At 40.7% G+C, this 20952-nt stretch overlaps 1 protein-coding gene across 3 annotated transcripts in view; it reads right to left on the reverse strand.

The window, feature by feature from the left end:
• Nucleotides 1-12100: 12100 nt before the first annotated feature.
• ETS1 (ETS proto-oncogene 1, transcription factor) overlaps nt 12101-20952 on the reverse strand; it is a 196721-nt gene continuing 187869 nt past the window's right edge. For all 3 annotated transcript variants that reach the window (XM_036744416.1, XM_036744415.1, XM_036744417.1), the window contains 2 exons: nt 17365-17483; nt 12101-16123 (listed from right to left, as the gene is read on the reverse strand). In XM_036744416.1, the coding sequence (XP_036600311.1) occupies nt 15908-16123; nt 17365-17483 (335 nt within the window). In that variant the 3' untranslated portion in view covers nt 12101-15907. The remainder of the gene's footprint in view (nt 16124-17364; nt 17484-20952) is intronic.

Genomic DNA, 20952 nt, shown 5'->3' on the forward strand with positions numbered 1-20952 from the left:
GTGACTTGCCCAGGGTCACCAAGCCAGGATATGGCAGTGTTAGGACTTCATGTTTCTAAGGCCAGCCCTCCAGCCACTAAGGCTGTTAGGTTAAGTACAGTGATTAGAGAGCTGGGCCTAGAGTCAGGAAGGCCTGAATTCAAATACGACCTCAGACATATGCTAGATGTGGAGTCCAAATCATTTAACCTCTCTGTGCCTCAGTTTCCTCATCTATAAAGTAGGGATAATAATAGCACCTAAGACTGGTATGAGGATCAAAGGAAATAATATTTGAAAAGTACTTAGCTCTTTGTGCCTGGTACATAGTACGCACTTGGTAAGTGTTTCCTTCTCTCCTTCCTTCTGTTACGCCACACTATCTCTCTATAGCAATCTTAGGCTGCGTGGTATCCGAACCAAGGAAGGTGATAGATATTATATTTTCTTCCCTGGTCAGATCACAGCTAGATTATCGTGTTTAGTTTGGATGCCATATTTTCAGATGTTAATGAGCAAATTGGAGCACATCCAGAAGGGGGTGACAAGAATAATGAAAGAAATGGCGTCCGTGCCAATATGAGAACGTGCAAAGAAACCACTAGGGCTATTTACTTTCACGCAAAGACTTAGTAGGTGGGGGCCATCAGGTAGAAGTCACAGAGTATAATAACAGCAGATACTGGTATGGCACCTTAAGTTTGACAAAGCACACCACATATATTTCATTTGATCCTTACAACAACCCTATGGGGGTAGGTAATAAAGGAATTATCATCCGCATTTTACAGATGAAGAAGCTACAGTCCAGAGGATATCAAGTGACTTACTCAAGGTCACACACTTTGTAAGTGGCTGAGCCAGAATTCAGTACCAGGCTCCAAATCCAGGACACTTTCCAGTACGCCAGTAGGCTCCTTGTTCTGATTGTCAACAAAGAGCACTGTATGGAAATGGGAGACAGGCAGACTTCATCTCCATATAAGGAAAAATTTTCTAACAATCAGTCATCTCAAGTAGAATAGGCCTTGTAAAGGAGGTAGTGGCTTGCCTTTCACTGGAGACTTTCATGTGATGGTGATGAAAATATCTGGGATGTTGAAATGAAGATCTGTACAAAGATACAGGCAGAGTCAGAACAAGCACAAAGCTACCAGGCTGCAGCCCATCCATAAACATCCCAGGGCTGTTCCAACTGCTGTATATGTGTTTTGTCGTTGTTATTTGTCCTTCATTCTGGAAGAGGATCATGACATCAGGGAAATGATGCCATGGCTTTCAAGTGAATAGTACTTAAAGTGAGGGAAGATTGTGCAAAGTCACCAGCCTCACTCTCTCCCCCAGAGTCATCTGGGTCCAGTGGCCAGATACAGATCAGGAAGACTGGAGATGGCCCCAGATACAGTGGGAGACCTTGGGCTTTTTAAGCTTTAGTCCTTTTTAAGTACTAAAGTACTTAAAGTCCTTTCTTTACATACTTTAAGTACTTTTTAAGCTTTTTAAGCCCAGGTCTCAGTTTGTCTGAGGCCACACCCATTCGGTAATTAAGGCTAGGTAAGAAATGAGGCAAAAAATGACCTCTTTTACCTGCTGAAAAAAAAAATCTTTCTGGGACAGGATGACCCTCAGGATTTCTGGCCAGAACAGAAACAATTGCTATTTACACTCACTCTGAGTCATCAAAACCCAAAACAATGACCAAGTGAGGCTTGGGCTGGGACCTGTTGTTGGACAATCAATGAGAGCCAGAGTGGTTTGGGTTTAAGGCATGGTCAAGTAGCTCCATTTAAATCCTAATGGGATTTATCAAAGCCTGGTTTTCCAGTGCAATATTTCAAGGAATCATAAATAAACTACATGGGGGAAAAGAGTTAATTGTCCCAGTTTTTTTAAAGATGATAGAATAAATAAGTAGCGAAGAAGGGGCAAAAACCTAGCCCATAAACCCCAAAGATATCTTATGAGGTTTCAATGATCAAAATTTATATTCCTTTGGGCAGGGCACCAACAGGTAAGAGTGTGATTCCCTATGTGTATAGAAGGAGAGGAGGAAGAAAAAGGAGAGAGAGAAGGAGAAGAGGAGGGAAGGAAGGAGGAAGAAAGGAAGGAAGTGAAGGAGGAAGGAAGGAAAAAAAGGAGGGAGGGAGGAAGGAGCTTCACGGCCCAATTGGAACTGGCCAGTTGGGTCCACAGTGGGGCAGCTACTACTACTCACAGAATGTTGTTTGACATCACGACATCAAGGAGGAGATGTCTTGACTTGTAACAAAGTGGATGTAAGTGAGGTAGGGATGTACAGTGTCACCAGCCTCACTCTCTCCTCCTGAGACATCTGGCAAGATATAGATCAGGATGACTGAAGATGGTCCCAATGCAGTGGGGGACCTTGACCTTTTTAAGCTAAGGTCTTTAACAGGTCCTAGTTTGACTGAAGCAGTGCCCATTCACTAATTACCTACTTGTATATGTGATGGGGAGAGGGAGAAGGGGTTGAATTGCTGCTCTGCCCCTGCCTTCTCCTTCCAGCGCCAGTCATACTACTATTGGTTTCATTCCCTTGCCTAGCTGGCTCACCATACCCAGGGTCCCACAGCTGTCACATCCCTCTCTAGGTTGCCTTTCCACAAAGGTCAGATGGGTTACATGTCCCTAAATAATCTCCAACCTCCACTCCAGTCCACCACCCAGACCCCAGGCAGGTGAACAAGTCAATTGTCCTGAGTACCCAAGTCATGAGATTATTGTTTCAGCCAAGTGTGGGCAGGATCAGCTGGGGAGATCAATATTAAAAGTAGCTTCCAGCTGGCTGCCAAAAACTCCTATGGTAAACTCAGTCCTAGCTATGTCTTAGTCACAACCCTCTGATGTAATTTTCCATTATCTTGTGGTTGGGGTGACGGAGGGGGGGAGGGCAAGGTGTTTCTCTTGTGATGCCAAAGAAAAGTAGTTGAAGCTAGAGTAAGAGAATTCTCCACTTTTCACCTAGGTGACCTTAAGTGAAATTTTTACCTCCCTGTGCCTCAGTTTCTTCATCTCTAAAAAGGACTTTGAAGGTCCTTTCCAGCTTTAAACCTATGATCCTTTCATCTCACATTCTTTTTTTGGCGGAGGGGACAAGGCAGTTGGGGTTAAGTGACTTGCCCAAGGTCACACAGCTAGTACATGTGTCAAGTGTCTGAGGCCAGATTTGAACTCAGGTCCTTCTGACCACAGAGCCAGTGTTCTACTCACTGCGCCACCTAGCTGCCCCACATCTCACCTTCTTTCCATCTTCTGATGCTCACAGAAACTCACCTTCTCCTGGAGACACCCCATCTCCTGGTATCCTCTTCAAGGTTTGATACATCCATCACACTTACTGACCCACAGGGCTAGGAGGAGAAATTGGCATTCTCTGCTCTTCATTGCCACTTTCAGACATTGCTCAGTCATCACATTTTTTCTTAATAATTGACTTCATCTTGTCCAAATCATTACTGCTGTTATCTACAGACATATTGGTCACTTTCTTCCTTCCCAATAAGTCCATCAGCTCCTGGCTCATTGTCTTTACCTGCCCTTTACAAATACTTCATATTCCAAATTTTCACTCTGTTCAACTCCGATGATTTGTCTCCAAGACACTATACATACACACATACACAAGTCATCTTATTTTACATCACTCCTCCCCCATACGCAGACACACAGACACATAACTTGGGCTGCCACCTAACTGAACTGGATTTGCCCTAGGTGCCAGAATTCCTAGTTATGGCTCTGGGAAGAGGTTGGACTAAATGACTTCTGAGATCCTTTCTAATGCTGCATATCTAGGATTCTGAGATCTGGTTAAAAAAAAAAAGATTAAGAACAGGAAGTAGGTCTTTTGGAGGGGTGTGTGGATTGGGGGTTGGGAGGATAGGGAGAGAAAATAAGGTAAGAGGGATAGGATAAAAAGAGTGGCTGAGGAAGAAAAATAGTAAGTAAAATAAGATGGAGGGAAATTTAGAAATAATCATAACTTTGAATGTGAATGGGATGTTTATAGCAGCTCTCTTTGTGGTGGCAAAGAACTAGAAATTGCAGGGATCCCCATAAATTGGGGAATGGCTGTACAAGTTGTGGTGTATGTTTGTGATGGAACACTACTGTGCTGTAAGAAATGATGAGCTCGATGATCTTAGAAAGGCATGAAAAGATTTACACAAAATAGTGAAGAGTGAAGTGCAAAGAACCAAGAGAACATCGTGTACAGTAACTTCAATATTGTTTGGAGAATGATAAAGTTATTTTGACTATTATAAATACATAAATTAAAAATAAAGGACACATGGTAAAAGATGCTATCTGCATCCAGAGAAAGAACTGATAGACAGAAGTGTGTATGGAATAATTTTACATATGTATATGTGTGTGTATATATATATAGCTATCTATACACACATATATGTATGTGTATATATGTTTATGTATATGTATATACATATTATATGTACATATAATATTATATATATATTTGTGTCTAATGTTAGCCATCTCTAGGGCAAGGTGAGGGAGGAGGAAAGAAAAAAGAACTTTATTATTTCTTTAAAAGGAATAGCAAGTTGTACATAATAGATTTGCAGTTTCATGTGCAATCATCTTTTTTTATTATACTATGGTATAGAAATGCTAGCTTTATTCCATAAATTATTATTTTTTAAAAAGTATAGTAAGTAAGAAAGATCCAGAGAAGGGGAGCAAGGTTAAAATTCAAGAAACAGACAAATTTACCCAGTGACAGAAATCAAAATGATGTCAATGGAAGAAGCCACCAATTCTTTTGTCATCCCCCAAAACGAAGCTGAGAGCAATGTTCCTGGATCACTTAGGTAAGAGACCTTTCCTATTTTCTGCTCCTCTAGATTAAAACCAGAGCCAAGGAAAGAGGGTGCAAAGAGATGTGGCTATTTCAGGAGAAAGCTAAGTTTTCTTGAGCACCAGGTAGAATATGAAAGGAAAGGATCTTGGACGGGAAACCCCCACGTTTTTACCCCTTAGGGGTCTATGGACAGATTTCAGGGGGCCTTATGAACTTGGGTGGGAGAAAAATTACATCTTTATTCTCATTGACCTCTAACTGAAATATAGAATTTCTTTCAATTATCTAAAAACATTATTCTGAGGAGTCCATAGGCTTCACCAGTGTACCAGAAGTCTGTAGCACAAAAATTGTTAAGAACCTCTGATTTGGGATCACAGGATTGAAAGCAGTAAGGGATTTGGAGGTCATCTAGTTCAAGCCCCATATTTTAGAGATGAGAAAAATAAGTCCCACAGAGGTGATGCAATTTGTCTAAAGATACCTAAATAGCAAGTGGCAGAGCCAGGATGTTAACACAGGGGCTAAATCCTGTTACCTTCCTTTAGAGCCACAACAGAGAAAAGTTCTCAGAGAGCCCAGGTAAAAAATGAAAACAAGGGATAATGACTTAGGGAGGGCCAGGACTGAGCTTACTATGGGTATTATTGGCAGCCAGTTTACTGTGGGAATGTTGGGAACCAGCTGGAAATGCTCTTTGATGCGGATCCCCACAATTGATCTGGCACCGATCCCAGGCTTCCCCCATGACCCTAGTTCCCAGGCCAGGGGCTAGTTTGGGGACCGGCAGGGGAACTGGTAAGGAAGGTGGAAGCTAGGGGGAAGGGAGAAGGGCACAGTGTAGTCAACAGGACCCTAGAATCAAACCCAGAAGGGTATGACAGCCACGTGCTGGAAGCACTAGGGTGGCTATTGAGGAACGCAGCTGCCGCAGAATGGTGATAACCATTTTTTCCTTCCCCTCCAAGTCCATTTCCAATTACAGCCTAGTTGGGAGGCAGGTGCCCAGGGCTCCAAGAAGCGATTAGCATCCTGATTGGAAGAGACAGCTGGTGTCAGCTACAGAAGGGCCTTGGGTCAGATCCATTTATGGATCAAATGGCTTCTCTCTGAAGGAGGAAAGGAAGGAGAAGGAAGTAGAGAAGCCTGGAATGCATAATGACCCACCACAGCTAGAAAGATGAAGCTATTTTTTTATCTCCTTTGGGGCATCAAAGGGCAATAGTCGCCATTCCTCATCAGGTAAGATATAAAAGGTAATAAGTTTTGTGGATTCTGCTATAGGACCACATTGAACCAAGGTATTACAAGGTAATACAACCTGCCAGTGAGGCCTGGAATATTCATGTTTCAGCACCCTGTTACGTCACAAAATTTCTGCATCAGTGGTTTCTCTCAGGGCCCCAGTTGCTCAAACTCATTTTCTTAAGTTCAGTCCTAGAGCCACATGAGAAAGGAAAGGGAAACAGTTATCATAATGATATACTAGTAAGAGGATCAGATTTAAGAGTCTGGAAGCTCTGGGTTCAAATTCCGTTCTCTGCCATTATTTACCATTTGGCCATAGGCAACTCTTCTACAAGGGATATTTCTGGAGTTTGGAAGATCTGAATTTGAATCCTGCCCTAGACATTTATTAACTAGTCAAGTCACTCCACCTCATTCAGCTCAGTTTCTTCATCATAAAACAGGCATAATTACACTTTAACTCAAACAGTTGTGAAAAATCAAATGAAATACCAGAAGTAAAGCACTTTGCAAACCTTAAAGCACTATACAAATACTGGCTATAATTATCATCATCATCATCATCATCATCATTATTATTATTAATATTATTATTACTTAACCTTTCTGAGTTTCAGTTTCCCCATCTATAAAATTATCAGGGTTAGACTTATTTGGCTTTCAACATAAGTCTATAATCACCTGAGATCAGCTTTTTGGTCAGAAATGTACATTATAGAGTGTAGGCAGGCTTCTATGAGACTCTCCTAAAGTACTTTGTGTAGCAGAATAATAAACTTGTTAAAGTATGAACTTGGCTTCTCAGATCCCCTGAAACCTATCAATGGACCCCTCAAACCCTCTTCTAAAATCTAGGATTCGGAGATTCCCAGGAATAGCCCCAGGCAGACAACCAGCCTAGTACCCCCTAATTACTGTAATTAGCCTCCGGGAACTGCTGGCCCCCTTGGTATTTCACAACTTTCTTTTCAGATTCAGAGGGAGTCTCCCAAATGTACCTAGGGGGTGGTCAGAATGGACTGGGCCATTAAGGGAACTGAGCTGAACAAGCAAAAAACCAAAATGAAATCAAAACAAAATGAAACAAGCCGTCAAAAAGTCTCCAGTGAAAGTTCCAAGAGTTTGTTCTTCTTGAGGTCTCCAGGGTCGGTTTGGGTTTTAATGAATTCTTGGTGGGTTGCAGCCGTAGCTCTGGTTATCTATTTGCAGTGGACAGAAAGGAGACCAATTAGCATGTCAGTGAGAGTTCAGTTCGGGAATTTCCACAAGGCCAAGTCAAGAGGAGTTCCCATTGTTCAACTTGCTTTGTTCTCTTTCAAGTGGAGTAGGGCTTCCTCACTTGCCCCCCTACAGTGAGGGTTAGAGCAGAGCTAGAAAGCCCCTAGACAGAAGACCTTGGAGTCTGGACCCACCCCAACAGGCTCCGGAGAATAGAGTGAGGCTGCCCCGCCTCACTTAAATCCAATTCACTTGCAAATCAAGACATCACCTGCCTGGTGTCATTGGTCCCCTTCCAGAACAAACAAGGAGCTGAAGGGAAAAGGTTTTACATTCTCCTAGCGTTCAAATACACTACTCCGAGATACCCACCTCTTATCAGTCAATCCTCACCCTGGAGACAACAGGCGTCTGGGCTGTTTCCTCCCCCCTCCCCAGGCTCACCAAATGCTAGAGCTAGAGGGGGTCTTAGGCAGGGGTGGGGAACCTGCGGCCTCAAGGCCACATGTGGCCCTCTTGGTCCTCAAGTGCAGCCCTTGAATTGAATCCAAACTTCACAGTACAAATCCCCTTAAAAAACTGATTTGTTCTGTAAAACGTGGACTCACCTAAGGACCTAGAAAGCCTCAAGGCCGCAGGTTCCCTACTCCTGGCTTAGGTATCAGTCTATTACTCTCATTTTCTAGGTGAGGAAACTGAGGTTCAAATAGTTACTAGGATTTGCCTAAAATCATAAAAGTAATTAAGTAGAAGAGCTAGGATTCAAAGTCAGGTCCCCCAGTCCCAAGATCTGAACTCTTTCCGCTCCACTAAGCTTAAAATATTCATTTTCTACCCCATCATTCAGTTCTCAGACCCATATATATATATATATATATATATATATATATATATATATATATATATATATATATATATATATATATATATATATATACTGCTGTAAAGGAGACACGATTGTTTTTTCTGTGTCTCACAACTCTTTCCTTTTCAATATATCTAACTTGATTGTATACCCAGCACTTATCACAGGGCCTGATATTAAGTACTTAATTAATACTTCATCTATCTAACTTGGCTAAGAGAAATCAAGAAGATATGGGCCCAAATTGCACTTAGAGAGGTTAGCAGAAAGAACTTCCAAACTATGTTATTCATCCATAAAGGCTGCAGGTTTTCCCTTCCCAGGAAGGATGTAAGAATAGGAGAGAGAGGCATGTTTAACTGATGAGGGGCAGGAGAGAGACTAAGTGACTTTTCCAAGTCAAAGGGAAAAAAATAACTTTCCTGGTTTGGGAATAACTATGGGCCAGGTTTAAAGAGACCTTCACCACCTTTCTGTTATCTCTTGATGTCTGCTGCATCTAAGGTGACCTGTACTGAAGAATCAGAGGTGGAGATTCCTGGAGTCTGTCTGCCAAAGGATTAAGACTGTTATTTTGAGAGTCTTGTTTAGCCTGACACTATATGGAGTGGACAGGAGATAGATAGTGACTATCTTTTGCACCCTTCTCCATCTCTAACAAGTGGTTGCTGACAGCCTGCATGCTCCTCTGTGTCCAGCCAGATGAGGCAGCCCCAGCTGACCTCAGTGCCCTGAGGACACTGCAACTGAGAGAAGGTGGGGAGGAGACATGAATGAGAAGGATGGGAGCTGGAAGATGGGGTAGCAAGAAGCCCAAGCTGGCTATTTTCATTGAGAATCTTCCAATGAGTCATGACGGTTGGCCACTGTTAATTTCCTGGCTGCACAGTATGTGTGGGAAGAAGGGTCTCTATTAATCCAGATGCTCTGGAAATAAACAGTTCAGGAGGATGCCAGCCCCAATCTAAGAGAATCAGCTTTCTCCTTTGGCAGGAAAGATGAAAAGAAGGGAAAGCAGCTGAGGAGAGAGGAACAAGGAGAATGGTGGAATTGGAATCTGACTCCTCAGTGATTTTCTGCAGAAACAGCAGAGACTAAAGAACAGACAGCCTTTGTCCATCTCTGCACACTACCCAAAGGTTCTAAGCAAAGTTAGAGTACAGTTGGTTTTCCACCACTTACTTTCCCTATCCACAGCTCTTTTCCTGTTAGCCTTCCTCACTTATCCTAGAGGAGATTCCCAAAAGTTTTTGCCTTGTTTAGATCCCAAGAAGTTCTTCTCCACCTCTGGAAGGTGCCAGGAAGGAACCTCTTGCTTCAGCCTATGCAGACCATTGGGCTATTTCTCACAGTCTAAAAAGGCTAGAGGAATGAATGTGGGACAAAGCTGGATGGAACCCGCAAAAACTTGAAAAGGTAGAGCCTCACCCTGGGGCCAGCTAGACACCTACCTGAAGGGCTATTGTTTCAGTGATTCCAGGCCTGAAGACAAGGTTTGGGAGGAGTCCCAGGAAACTGGAGGGGAGAATCAAATGAGATAACAAATGTAAAGCACTTTGAGAAACCTTCAAGAGATCTATGGGCTATTACTAATTGTGACCACATTACTATTGTGATCACTGAGTCACAATCTAGAAAAGTGATTTTTGAGGACCAGGTGTGAGGTGAAAGTTTGGGAAAGGAAGTAAAGATACTTCCTCATTCTCTAAAGCAGTAGTTCTTAGACTGGGGTGTCTGATTTAAGAGGGTGTGTGAATTTGGATAGGAAAATTTTATGCCTTCGTTTCAGTATCATTTCTTTCCCTTGTAACTTTATGGAATTTATTTAATAAATGCTCATTCATTCATTATTCATCCATCCATCTATCTATTCACTCTCTGGCATGAGTTCCATTGCTCTTCAGTCCTCAATTGTTAGTAACAATAACTAATGATAAAGGTATAACACGAAGGAGCTGAAGGTTCTCTACCCAGTCCCTTATCACCTTTTCCATGACAACCCCCATCTTGAATCACCCCTCCTCCTCGCCAGAGTAACACACACAGCAAGAAAGCCACCAAAGTGACAGGCAGTGCTTTGAGCACGTCTCCTCATCACAACCATTTCAATGCTTCAATTGGTCTCTGCCTCTTTCTTGAAGATCACAAAATTGTTAGTTGTCTCTACTCCTCTCCCATCAGAACTCCTGACACAGCCCCCTGCGCCCCCCCCCACCTCCATCTCTGTTGGAGAAACACTCTAAGCATGTTTTGTTTTAAGAGTTAGGGTTAAAATAGTCACATCAAGGGATAGCAGATACATCATACTTTAGAAAACCTCCAAGACCAAATCCTTGAGAGAGACAGAAACCTGCTCTCTTATTTACACAGGGATAGAGTAGCTCAGATGTGGCCTCAGGTTCCACAGAAGACTTGAGGTTTTGCCCAGTTTTCTAGCTGAGAAATCAGAAATACTGGGATGTCAAGCACTTTCCCCAAGGTCACCCGGTGGGTGGTGGCTGCTCAGCTGGGATTTAGAGCCCAAGAGCCTTCCCAGTTACTAGTCAGGTTCTCTAACCACTAGACCACACAGCCAATGTTTAATGTATGCTCAGCAAACCTCAAATTCCTGGACTGGAGAAATAAGATCTTCCCAAAACAGAGCTCTTTTTGTGAACAATTTCAGCCAAAAAAAGGTATGTATGTATGTATAAAATATGTATGTAAATATGTATGTGTGTACATATATATATATATAAAATTCCAGATGTAGGTTGGGATTCATGTTGGGAGTTATGGTTTTAATTAAAAGCATCTAACTTCTACAGTTTTGGCAACAAGAATAGAAGACTACAACCTTGGATTTTATCCTGGAGTACCTTTCTCTAAAGAGCTCAATTTTCTTTGCAAATAAAATTGAATTCATCTCTTAGTACCTCCGCAAGGGATTTGTAGGCAAATACCATCATTCTTATTTTACAACTAGATCAGCCCGATAACTAGCACAAAAATTTTTACTGAATTCAATCTCTTTGAAAGAAGCAAGTTTTAAAAAGTTGGATATCATAGGACCACAGCCATACAGTAAATTAGTGGCAAAGTGGGGAACAAGAAAGCTAGCCTCTTAATTTCTAGTCCAATGAATTCACTGAAAAAAGATTTTTCTAATTAGTGTTAGGAATTGTAACAGAAAATCAAATGTTTATATTACTTGAGTAGCTTTTAAATGTTTAGAATATATCCCTCCTCTCAATTTAGACCAAGATGTATTTTAATGAGGACAAAACCTTTGATACAGTATATTCAAGGATTCTGATTTCATTCAGTGGTCTTCCTCACATTGTGCTTGGGAAGGAAGCTGGGTGGTATAGTAGATAGAGTGATGAGCCTGGAGTTCAAGTCCTGCCTCAGATATTTAATAACTCTGTGACCTTTGACAAGTCACTTAACCGTTGTCTGTCTGTGTGCCTGCAGAACAGTCTAGATATTTTCAAAGACATTTATCTCCAGAAGGTTAGACACAAGGTGATTTTTTTGGCTATAATAACTCCTGACTAATAGGTGAAGACCAAGAGAAATGATCCCCAATCAGGTTGTAGGGGCAGTGTGGTACAGCAGAACAAGCTCTGTATTTGGAATTAGAAGACCTGAGTTTGAATTCCAGCCCTGCCATTTACTAATGGTGTGAGGGTTGATGATTCACTTCTCTGCACTTTGGTTTGTTCATCTGAAGTATAAGGGTTGGACTAAGTGATTTCTAAAGATCACTTTTGGTTCTAAATCTGTGGGGAAAAATACTCACACAACATGAAATTATAGAGTATGGAAGTTCTAAAACAAGACTACTGAAGTTCTGATAGATTGTCACGAAGTGCCTTCATCTCTGTGCTTGCCTCTTGTTGGTCAAAGTGTATTTTTTAAATTAATTGATGAACCAGACAGAAAAAAATCAAGTCAAACCCACATCATTATGAATGATTTTTTTAATCTCACACAGTTTAAAATACAATATGAAATCAGGCTACAGTATATAAAAAACTCTCCAGCAAAATGATGTGCCAGCATCAGCTACTAAAACAAATGGAAAAAAAAATCTCCCCCATAAGAAATGGCTTTTTTGCATTTTCTTAAAAAAAAAACACAATAAAACATAGACACGTACATCGCTACATCTCTAAGCTACCTCAGCTCCAATTTTTTAAAAAGCACCTGCTTTTCCTTTTTTTTAAATCTTGCTTTTAAAATTTCCACTTTTAAAAAATATAAATTATATGAAAATACAAGTTGGAAAATAGTCAAACACAATATAACATTTTCCCCCTACACTTCTCAGCTTAAAAAAATTCTTATGTAAAAAAACAACAATGTTCAATAACTGAGGCAGTATTCTTGGTGGAGATATTTCCATTACAATATATATTTTATATTATATATGTATATATGTATACATATATTTATTGTTCCTTGAAACTTCTTTGGAATGTAGGCAACAATTCAACGGATTTATATAGACCCCAACAGAGAAAGCAGCATGCACAGCATGACCAGAGTAGAGATGGTGTGTTTATCCACCATGAAGAAAAGGTAGGTTTAATGCTCCAAAAACCCAGAGTGTTCAACGCCAAAGTAAGGACAGGCAACACTGGGGAACATCCAGCTGTCCTGTTCAGAGAAGGCCCCAACCTTTTGATGCTCCTTCAACCCTTTTAGCCATGGAAGTGGGCTAAATAGAGGGTTATCCTTCTCCTGGAGAGAAGAGGGAACAGGAGAGAACCTGAAGCCAAAAATCCATTGACAGTACATTAGACATCTCCATAAAAGTCAGGGTAACATCGAACTGAACCAGAATTGCCCATCCCTCCTCTAGAGTTAACGTGTTTTTTTTAATTAAAGAAAAGCAAAAAGGTAACAATTCAGGTACATTTCCAGTGTATAAACCATCCACCATTCATCCTGGGATGGTCTGTCTTTTGGACAGAGAGAGGGAGAACAAGAATCTGGCTAGGCCAACAACATTTTCTGGGCAAAAGCAGAAGCTGCAAATACTGAGTATGGTGACACTAAGGAGGGATTAGGGGTTGGGGTGAAATGGCCCTCATGAAAAGCAAGGTTTGTAAGGTCTAGGAACTACTAGGTGTTTCAGCACTCTCTTATGTTTACTATACAACTGTAGGAATTATGGAATTGTTTGAAAAGCAGGCATATTCAGCCTAAACTCAAAGGGAAAAGGGCGATGAGATGAATACATGATTTTATGCCAGGTTGCAAATAGCAAGCAAAGAGTTATGGTAAGCCACAGGTTCTTCTTTCCCCCACTGTTGAAACAGGAAAAGATTGAACTGGGAAACTCAGACACTATTTCAAAGTTTTACAGCACATGCAAGTTTGTACACACACACACACACACACACACACACACACACACACACACACACAGCTTTGCCAGTGACCAACAAGACACGATAAAATGTGGGGGAAAGCAACATAGTCCAACTTGTTCCACCAAAAACCTCCCTGAGCAGCCCCAAAAATCACAATGGGAGCTTTTTTAAGGCACCTGGCATATAACAGGCAAAATGCATAATGGCCTGACCTAACTCCACTTTGTCCACCATTTCCTGTCTCCACCTTAGCAAGCTTGGGACAGTTATGGATCCATCACAAAGCCCCTTTTTTGATGATCCAGGCTTTGGGAGCTGACCTAAGAATAGGTTTTCTCTTTCCTAGTATATATACCACAAGGTAGTTCGAGCATCCAATTTCTCATTGAGAGAGGGCTGGCCTGAAAGCAACCCATCTTGAATTTTTTTCCCATTCTCATGCTGAAAGCTAAACTCAAGTCCTCCTTTTCCTTTTCTCCATCATCATCTCATTTATCAGGTGTCCATCAAGGAACTCCTACTAACATCAGGCACTTTTATTCTCACTGGCTGCTTATTTCCCCCCTAACACCACATTTTCACCCAAGACTGAGACAATGGTTCTCAAGGGCCATCCATGCCTAAGTAAAAAAGAAATGAAAAGCACTGAACTCTTGGAGTCTGGTAGGGTAGGGGGAGGTGTTCCCTCACAACACACAGACTACCTTTTCTTACTAAATCTAGTCTCCTCCCATCATGCTTCCTTTACCTGCAAACCTTTCCTCTCCTCTTCACCATCTATCCATCCTTACTTCTCCTATAACAAGATAACATATCCAAGGACCAGGCCCTAAGAAGGCACATACTGACTACATGCTTAACATTCCTAGTCTCAGTAGACTTCAGTTCTTTAAAGGAAAACCTCACGCTTTTTCTCCCTGTGGAATTCTACACCAAGCTGTTTGCTATGCACTGCTATCTAAACTTCTATAACTCCCCTCCTTGCTAAATAAAACTCAACAAGCCAAAGTGGCTTAATTAGAAAATCTCCAGATCTTGCCTTCTCTCTGGTAGCTTCCTCTCATTCATCATTCAGTAAATTACAAATTTCTCCTTACTGAGAAATGGGTGGGTGGAGGGGGAGGGAGAAAAAGGAGATGACAGAAGAATTATGTGTGATGATCCCAGCAAGGAGGAAATACAGGGTGGGGATGCTTGAGTGGATGGCTAGGATCTCACTGCACTCAGAATTCATTTCTCTAGATCTGATTGCTATCTTACATGCCTACACCTTCAATTTTTTTAAAAATCTACATATATAATTGAGAACTAACAGGGAACCATCTCCAAATTCATCTTCCCCTCTTACTTTCTTTTCTACTACTAGGCCAGTGCTACTACAATTACTACAGTTCCAGGTTACAGCTGTGAAATACATTCAGTTAAAAGACTTAATGATTTTCTTAGTTCTGCATTAAGTCCAAACCCCAAGAGTCTGCTAATGGCAAATGAGAAAATGGATGTGATGATAAGAAATATACATGGGTGAGATGCACATGCATCAGAGAACATTTTTCCGTCCCTGATACCCAAATCAGCCTTATTTTCCCTACATATACGAGTCTTCAATTTTGGACTTCTGAATCTCAATGACAACGCTACACTTTTCCAGTGGGGTCTATATAAACAGTTTTCTTTCAGTGTGACCGAATTCTCAGCCGGCACATAGAACAAACTCGCACAGAATGGCAATACTGAGACCACCTTAGAGCTTAAGACGATTTTTAAGAAAAAAAAATACTGGCACAAAATTTAATAAAATAAATTTTAAACACAAAAAAGTTTGGTCCCCTCCCCACTGAAGTCCATTTTTTGCTCCGAAAGCAGAGTAAAAGGCAAAGAGTAAAATTCTTGTGTTTTTCCAAGGTCCATCCCCAGAAAAGAACCTTCTATCCCACCCTTTTTACCCTCCCAGCCCTTAAAAAAATCTACCCTTTCATCAGTCTTTTGACTTCCTGAAGTGTCAGTTTCTTTTGCTTATTAATAAGGCCATAACCAAAGTGGCATCTTTTCAATGAATGGTTTCTACAAATGATTCAATAGTGGACTCTCTTGCTCATTTAAACCAGATTCTTCTGGCTTCTACGAAGACCCTCCCTTCCCCTTAAAAATCTGTCATTCCCTAGTTCAAAAGTCCTTCCTTACTTTCCGTTGGTGGCCACACCACCATCAGTTATAGCTTCGGCTCAGCTTCCCACCCCTGAATGTAAAAACTGAGTTTTCTCACGTCTGGAAAATAATAATAATAAAAAAACAAAAACAAAAAAACAAAACAATTTAAAATCAAGAGTCCGACTGATGCAGTTGATCTTTGAAATGCTTCAGTAAAGTTCTCCCTGTTTCCTTCCACCTCTGTCACTCGTCTGCATCAGGTTTGACGTCTAACATGGCGTGGAGTTCCTCAGGCGTGTACCCAAGCAGGCTCTGCAGGTCACAGACAAAGCGATAAACGTAGCGTTTCCCCGCCGTCTTGTGGATGATGTTTTTGTCATAGTAGTAACGTAGGCCCCGGCTCAGTTTTTCGTAGTTCATCTTAGGCTTGTTTTTTCTTTTGCCCCATCTCCTGGCCACCTGGAAGGAGGTAGTAGGATAAAAGTAACTAATACTGTAATTTTAAAATGTGTCTGACATATGCCCACACTGATACGTAACATCATAAAGAACTGGGACATTTTATGTAAAAAAAAAATAGCAGTGAGGAAAAATAAACCCAATATCTCAAGTAGTGCCTATCTATTAAGAAATGGCTAAAAAAATGTGGCATAAGAAAATAATATAATTGACCCATAAAAATGAAATGGATTGTTTCAGAAAAAACTGAGAAGAACTGCATGAAGTGACACAGAGTGAACTGGGCAGAACCAGGAGTACAATTAATGCAATAACATTATAAAGAAAAAATTTCTGAAAGACGTGAGAACTCTGATCAATATAATTAATTATAAACCATGATTCCAGAGGCCCAAAGATGAAGCATGCTATTCATCTCCCCTGTCAGAGAGGTGATGGACTCAAGGTTCAGAATAAGATTCACATTTTTGGACACAGTCAATTCAGAAATTTGCTTTGTTCAACTATGAACATTTACCATAGGGGTTTACTTTTGCCTTCTTTTTTGTTTGTTTGGGAGATGGGAAGGAGAAAAAAATAAACATTTAGTTTAAAAACTTATTTTTATTTTTAAAATAAAAATTTAATTAAAAATTAAATTAAATTTTAAAAAAAGAATTATAAAGTTAGAAGACATTTTGGTAAGTTCTATTTTTAAGGGCCAGGGAAGAATCAAAGTTGGTAGGTTTTTGTTTCAGTCTGCAATGAATACTGATACAGAAGAAGTGGGGAAACTAATCTAGGACCCTAAACAATGACTAGGGACAAAGCTTCTTAATCTGGAAAATGAACAAAAGCCAAAGCCCTACTCTGACATCAATACTATTAACAGTATTTAGTCATCTCAGGAATGACTTATCTGATCAAGGAGGTAGGCTGCTACTGCCATCAATATGCAAAGGTCTGAGAAAACCCCCAAATCTTTCACACAAGTATCCCTTGTTTAAGATATGAGGAGAAGAATTCCAAGGCTTGATAAACTCACTTGGGCTCATCACTTTCCCTTTCTAGGCCTAACTTTCCTCACCCATAAAATGAGAGTAGATACGATGATCATTAAGATCTCTTCTATCTCTGGATCCCATGATGTCCAACTGGTCAAGAATTCATATCACTGGAAAAATGGAATGTGGCATCCAGTTCCAAGCTAGTCCTTGTCCAGAGTTCTTTCTCATAGTACTCTCAACATATTCGCTTCTTACCTCATCTGGGTCAGAGAGCTTGAATTCCCAGCCATCTCCTGTCCAGCTAATAAATGACTGACAGGATTTATCCGTGAGCAACTCCAGAAGAAACTGCCACAGCTGGATTGGTCCACTGCCTAGAAACACAAATAATTGTGAAGCATTATACCAGATGTAACCCACTTCTCACAAATGTAACTGAATTACAGAACTTTTTCTCCTCCCCCCCCCACTTTCCATTCATCTCGAGGACAAAACAAAGAGGTACACAGTACAAATGTTAAAGTCAGATATGATTAGATGAGGTAGAAAGAATGGCAAAGCATTTTCTTCCAAAAACTAGCATTTAAAGACACATCAATGGCCTTATTACTTCTGATTAATCAATATCACAATCATGGTATCATTAACCAATAAGCAACATATATACTGCTTTACTTGTCCTTTGAGATTTGCTATGACATTGTACCTTTCTCACTGTGATTTTCAAAAAAAATCAAGCCACAATATTTCCCCTAAAAGAATGTTAGAATGTGAGGCAGGGAGGATGCGATAAATATTTCTTTATTTTAGGCTTGGCTTCCTGACTTGCAAATTGGAAAGATCTCTACCATCAAGTCACTTCCTTGGGAATTAGCTGTGTTTAAGACCACTCTCTTCTCCCTATCTTCAATTTCTCACCTATTGAGAAATAGAATGAGGCATACATTTTTGGATATTATCAACTTGGAAATTTGCTTTGCTTAACTATACATAGCTGTTACAAAACTTCTCTCTCTCTCTCTCTCTCTCTCTTTTTCTTTGTTCCTCTTTTCTCTCTTTCTTTCTTTCTTCATTCCTTCTTCCTTCCTTCCTTCCTTTCTTCCTCCCTCCCTCCCCCTGCCCCACCTCTCTCTCTCTCTTTTCATTGGAAACAAATGACTAATTTGCCATCTAAGTAACCCTAAGTGACTGGATTGAGAACCATACTGGAAATTCTTCATACATGGAGTCACTAAACTCTACTTTTAAAAAATTTTTATCCCTTGTCTTGGACTTTGTAGCTGCCAAACCTTAAGGTCTGCTAGGGCTCAAACAATTTAGTGGTTTGTTTATTTTATACTGAAAGCTACATGTCACAGCTCCTTCCATGGCTTTTATTTTTCAATACTTTTACTGTCCTCAGTATTCACAGACTACTCTACTGGTACTGATCTCTGTACTTGCATATGGCTGTAAATGAAAAGATTAGTGCATGACCAACAGGCCTTTTTTACATCAGTGCAGGCAGTGAACCTTAGAAAAATGCTATGAGTATAATATGAGCAGAGGTAGAAGTCAATGTGGTAGGATGATACTATGGATAGGCTGGGGATGAGCTGACTTATGAGGATAAGGCTCTTGGTGCTGTAGCTTGGGTATGGAAAAGCTAGCATTTCAATGCTCCAAATATGTTCAGTTTCAGAGCATCCCTTTGCTTCTGGCATGCTGAGATAAAATAAGTTTTTTAAAGGAGTTCATCAGCAGACTTTAGGTCTATTCTCAACCTAATGTAGAAAAGCCATGTAGAGTAGATAAGAAGAAAGGAAGTCTCTACAACTAGAGGGGAAGGAATTACAAGCATTGGCTATCATGTGGTAACCGAAGAAAGGCAAATTCCTCCAGGAACAGCGGCTTCTTGACAGCGACTTATGAGACACATCACTGGTCTCCATCAAAACCATAACTCAAAGCTAGCCATCCCCAGCTCTTCTTTCTTTCTTTTTAGGTCTTGCCCTTTTGATTTCATCAGTACTTAGATTTTCCCACTGAGGAAAGACTCTCAATCAATTTAGATGGCAGTTGCCTTGTAACCTACAGTTTTAGAGAGGCCTGGGGGCTCTGAAAGGTTAAGTGACTTGTCCAAAGTCCTATAGCCAGCGTGTGGCAAAAGAGGGCCAGGAGCCAGGTCTTCCCAATTCTGAAGCCAGCTCCTGACTCTTCTTTTTAATAATACATGGCAAAGCTTTCACTCCATTTGAAGATAATTTTTTTTTAAATTGAGGAAAATTTTTTAAACACTGGAAGCTATAATCCTTACATCCCTCTTAATTGGTAAGGGAAAAAATTCAGAGTGTAATAAGGCAAAATAAGAGAAAAAAAGTTTTTCAAGATAAGTTAGTTTCAAACCCACAAAAAAACACCCTACAAATAAGGTAAGAAGGTTTACATAGGGTAAAACAGACAGCCAATATCTGCCTTTGAGGAAAGTACCTAAGTCACGCTGGAGCCTCTTCACATCAAAGAAGAGCTTGAAGGTTTAAATAGAATTGACGGATATATATATAACTTTTTCTAGGGAAGTTAATAAAAATCACTTGAATACTCCCTGACTGAGATGCCAAGCTCAAGATGAGCAATCGCAAAGACTTCCCAGAGACATGCCATCCCAGGGAGCAGAGGGAGGTGAGGAGGTCACTAGTCCTTACTGTTTATTCTAGAGCTCTGAGCATAACATGCCGTTACAGGTCCCACCCAACTCTAACATTCTTTGCTTCTGTGATTTCTAGAGGCATAAACATCCTTGGTCTGTGTGTGCTGATGAAAAGTATGACCCAAGGGGGCCTGTAAGGGAAGGCATGAAGGCTGATGACTTTAATTGGTGAGCAGAGCAATGGTTAAATATCAACAAGAAAAAGCTATCCAAACTACACCAAGGAACACTTCCCAAAGCAATCTGACTTGAGAGTTTGCAGGCTTTTTCTTATGCCACAAAATGAATCTGAAGGTAGAGGAGGGAGGCTCTGGGATGGCCTGTGAGGACACTTTGTGCTACATGACAATTCACGCATCCTTACACTTCAGGAATGCCACTAGGCAGTCAGAGGTGGTCCCCCAAGGTCTTTGGCAGCAACTTTCCTCCTCAGCTATGGCTTTTTTAAGGGACAAGAAGTCCATGGCTCCATCATATCATCTAATTTTCTCGTGACCAATGTGAATCTTCTCTATCTTCCAAGCCTCCCCTGGCCATTCTAATACTAAATTTCAATTACCTGCAAGGTTTAATTTAAGTCTCAGTTCCTCCAAGAAACCTTTTCTTGTCCCAAGTGATCTTACCCACATCTGAATTCACTGCCCTCTCATTTGTTGACACCACTGATGCGTCAATAAAGCACAGACTGACTATGGCTGTCCTTAGACACATTCTGACTTAACTCTTATATGGCTATCTATCCCCTTACAGGTTTAGCTTCTCCCCTTAACTAGATTCTAAGCTCCCAGAAGGTAAGGAATGTGTGCTAGACTACTTTTATATGCCCTGAAACAACACCTTGCAGAGTGTCTTATAAGGAGCACTCACCAGGCTTAGCCCCAAGGAGAGATAAGAAAAGATACTTCCCATGCTTCTTCGAAAAACTGAGGAACTACGAGTGTGGAACACTTCATACAAAATCAACTGGTTTCCCACCTCTTTTTTCTTCTTCCCTATTATAAAGAATGGCTCTCTGGGAAAGGGAATGGAATATACAGGGAAATGCAGGCAGTATACCAAAAAATTGCCAATAAAATTCTCTTAAACAACAACCGAAAAATGGATAGACTGATTCAAGACAAAAAGAATCTGTTTGTTGCTTACTATGTGCCATG

The sequence above is a fragment of the Trichosurus vulpecula genome, chromosome 2 (assembly GCF_011100635.1).
Source record: "Trichosurus vulpecula isolate mTriVul1 chromosome 2, mTriVul1.pri, whole genome shotgun sequence".
Classification (NCBI taxonomy): Eukaryota; Metazoa; Chordata; class Mammalia; order Diprotodontia; family Phalangeridae; genus Trichosurus; species Trichosurus vulpecula.